Source organism: Arachis ipaensis, chromosome B05 (assembly GCF_000816755.2).
Source record: "Arachis ipaensis cultivar K30076 chromosome B05, Araip1.1, whole genome shotgun sequence".
NCBI classification, from domain to species: Eukaryota; Viridiplantae; Streptophyta; class Magnoliopsida; order Fabales; family Fabaceae; genus Arachis; species Arachis ipaensis.
The window spans coordinates 58,534,064-58,537,120 of NC_029789.2; the positions used below are offsets into that span (position 1 = coordinate 58,534,064).

The 3,057-nt window shown below is 29.1% G+C and overlaps 1 protein-coding gene across 2 annotated transcripts; it reads left to right on the forward strand.

The window, feature by feature from the left end:
• Positions 221 to 1,927, forward strand: LOC107641881 (CLAVATA3/ESR (CLE)-related protein 10-like). Of its 2 annotated transcripts, none has more exons than XM_021123886.1 (2): positions 221 to 765; positions 1,749 to 1,927. In XM_021123886.1, the coding sequence occupies exon 1, from the start codon at positions 400 to 402 to the stop codon at positions 721 to 723; it is 324 nt and encodes a 107-aa protein (XP_020979545.1). In that variant the 5' UTR covers positions 221 to 399; the 3' UTR covers positions 724 to 765; positions 1,749 to 1,927. The 2 variants fall into 2 exon arrangements, with proteins under 2 accessions (XP_020979545.1, XP_020979544.1); XM_021123885.1 differs by having other exon boundaries at positions 225 to 765; positions 1,745 to 1,927.

Below are 3,057 nucleotides of genomic sequence, written 5' to 3' on the forward strand. Positions count from 1 at the left end.
ATTTAACTGATTCAATAATCGATTCCGTTCTTACAACCTTAAAAAGAAACATATGTTCATGGTATGGAGCAATAAATATATTAAAGATAAATAATTGTAACTTGTCATAGCAATCACCATTAAACCCTTCAGCAATTACCTGTCAATTTAATTTATGAATGTTTCTTATAAATTAGTTGAGTAAGGGGTCCATCCTTTTATTTGGCCATGGCATAGTCTCATGAGTATCTTGCTTGCATTAATTAGTATTTAATTTTTCTAATCTCCGTCACCCTCTCTCCCAAATATCACTTTGTCTTAACTCCTAACTACACACAAACAACCACTATTATCTTTGAAGTTTCATCTTCTTCTCTTTCCTCTTTCCTTCTATACTTCACAAAAAGGAAAAAAAAAATAATGACAAAAATGAAGACCTCTCTTTCTTTTTCAAGTGGCTCGAATAAGCTTTTGATCTTGTTCCTTTTCTTTTTTCTCTTCTTTATCTTCTTCTCTTTAACAAATTGCATGGTATTTCACACCCACCAACAACGTTATTGTGATTCTTTTAACAATAAAATCCAACGCTCTTTGTGCATGGAGATTCAAAGAATCAACCACAGATTATTGCATGATGATCAAGTTCCACCCTCGTCATCATCCAAGGAGAAACGGATATTTGATCAAAGATATGGCGCTGAGAAGAGACTTGTCCCTTCTGGGCCAAACCCACTTCACAATTGAAAAGAATTTCTTGTTTTCCATCACAGTTATTAACATCCTTAGGTATTATATATCTTTTGCTATCCTTCATGTGATTTCTGGACTTTCTTTCCAACTTTTTTTAATTAGGATTTAACTTATTTGCATGTTAATCTAAAAATATTTTACAAACATTCAATTATTTTTTTTCAATAATCTTCAAATACTATATCAACGGATATAATCAATATTTTCTATGTCTATTAGTTAAATGATCATTAAAAAAAGGTTTGATTCAAATAACCATATTATTAAGATATTTTAAATTTTCTGTACATTAAAATTTAAACTTTTATTAGGATAAAACCTTGCTTTTTTTTTCATAATTCATATAATCGTCACCCTTTAGCAATAATATCTTTGAATAAATTAACGGCATCGTCCTAGAATTATTAGTTAGGGCTTGCAGAAAGAGAAAACAGTATTTGCATGGAGACTTTTTTGTCCTTTTAGAGATGTGGAATCTATAATACAGATTTTTTTATCCTCAGGCATGAACATTTGCAGTCGCCATGATCATCTGAATAGAACTTAACCTAAAAACTAGTTGAAAAAGTAATGTCTCCATTATGTATATCATTTTGGCGAAATTTAAACGATAGATGTTGCAAAAATTAGAATGTTTTTAAATATTTAAAAATAATAATTTTTAAGTGTTGGTAAAGTTATATAATCACTATAATTACCATAATGATGATATATAGACTCCATTTCATATATATTTTTGAAAGACATGAAATTTGTAATATATATTATTGTATTTAATAAGCAAAAGCCCCCTCCTCCCTTTTTCCTATTTGTTGAAGTACTTTTCACTTGTTTGATATATATTTGAGCCATATGAGAGGTTAGAGAATGTTTTAGAAAAGGTAGAGTTGAATCTGAAAAACAAGCATGAAAATGGTACTCTTTTTTGAGCCATAATATAATGGACTATAAATTCTTTTCTTTTATATCTCTTTTTTTATTTCCATTATAAAAATGATGTCAAATTCATTTTTAGGCAGCTTTTGAAGAGAATGTAGTTGTGGAGGCGGAGCTAGCTTAAGCGGGACCCCATGAGTGTCATTAATATGGAGCCACCAAGGGACAATGACGTATCTAGTTATGGGTCTTGGCTTTGTTTCTAAGATCAAAATGGGATCATCTTTGTGTACCTTGTCGGTCAGCAAAAACCTTTTTTTTTTCTTTTTTGCTTTCGTACGTTGAAAATCATTTCACTTGAAAAATGATAATTTCATTCCTATATATTTTTATAATGTTGCTTTTCACGTAATTTTTTTGCATTCTATATTTATATGAATTTTTATTAACAAATGAGAGTGACATCATCAAAATTAGAATGAAATTATCTTTTTTTCTTTAATTTAGGTATTTGGCATTTTATTAATTAATTGATATGACATATGATGGTAGCTTATTATATATTCGGCGTATGGATGTACAGTTGTGTATGTTAGTTCTTGTCCATGATGATTTGAATTGTACACGTATTATTGTTAGAATGTGTCTAACCTTGTTCCAACAAATGCAAATGGGTACTTTGTAGAATATAACTAGAGTCATTTCAAGATGTGGGTATTAATATTATGCTTACGTAATTAGGTTACGGAGAATACTGGACCTCTAGCTCTGCATTAGAATATGTGGAAGAGAAATTAAATAGGCGGTAGGCCAATTTCACTTATGATTGAGCGAATTTTTTAACCAAAATGAAATAAGAGAATAAATCATTTCTTTTAATTTATTTTTATTTTTCATTTTAGTTCCTTAATTGCAAAAGAAATTTATTTGCATCATTATTTGCCCAAATATAGTTTCATTATTGGGTCTTGGATAAGATGAGTGCAAGTTTGTGTCTATCAAAAAAGTTTGAGAGAAAACAGAAGAAAAAGATAACTGCTTTTCGTCTTGTTTTTCTTTCACTCTTTCTCAATTTTTATTTTGGGACATTGATCTATCGAACAAAACCTCGTAAAGACATGCTACACATACAAGTTTTTTTGACATACAAGTTTATACAAGTTAACTCTAATTCAATAAAATCCACTTTTATAATGCAAGGAAGAAGAGGAAGAATTTTGAATTATATAGAACTTATCAATACACATATATAAAAAATTTTTAAACAATACAATATAAATAATTTGTATGGACTTGTATGTGTAAATGACTTGTATGTAGAGAATAATCCAACCTCATAACTAGTGTCTGGGTTTATCATTCTCGTTATTAATACCAGCTGAATCCTCAATAACAATTATCGGAATCCAGATGATAATTGATTTTATAAGAATAATTGAATCGTTCAATCAT

Coding starts and splice junctions, on each gene's coding strand:
- LOC107641881 (XM_021123886.1), top strand. CDS start 400: ATGACAAAAATGAAGACCTCTCTTTCTTTTTCAAGTGGCTCGAATAAG.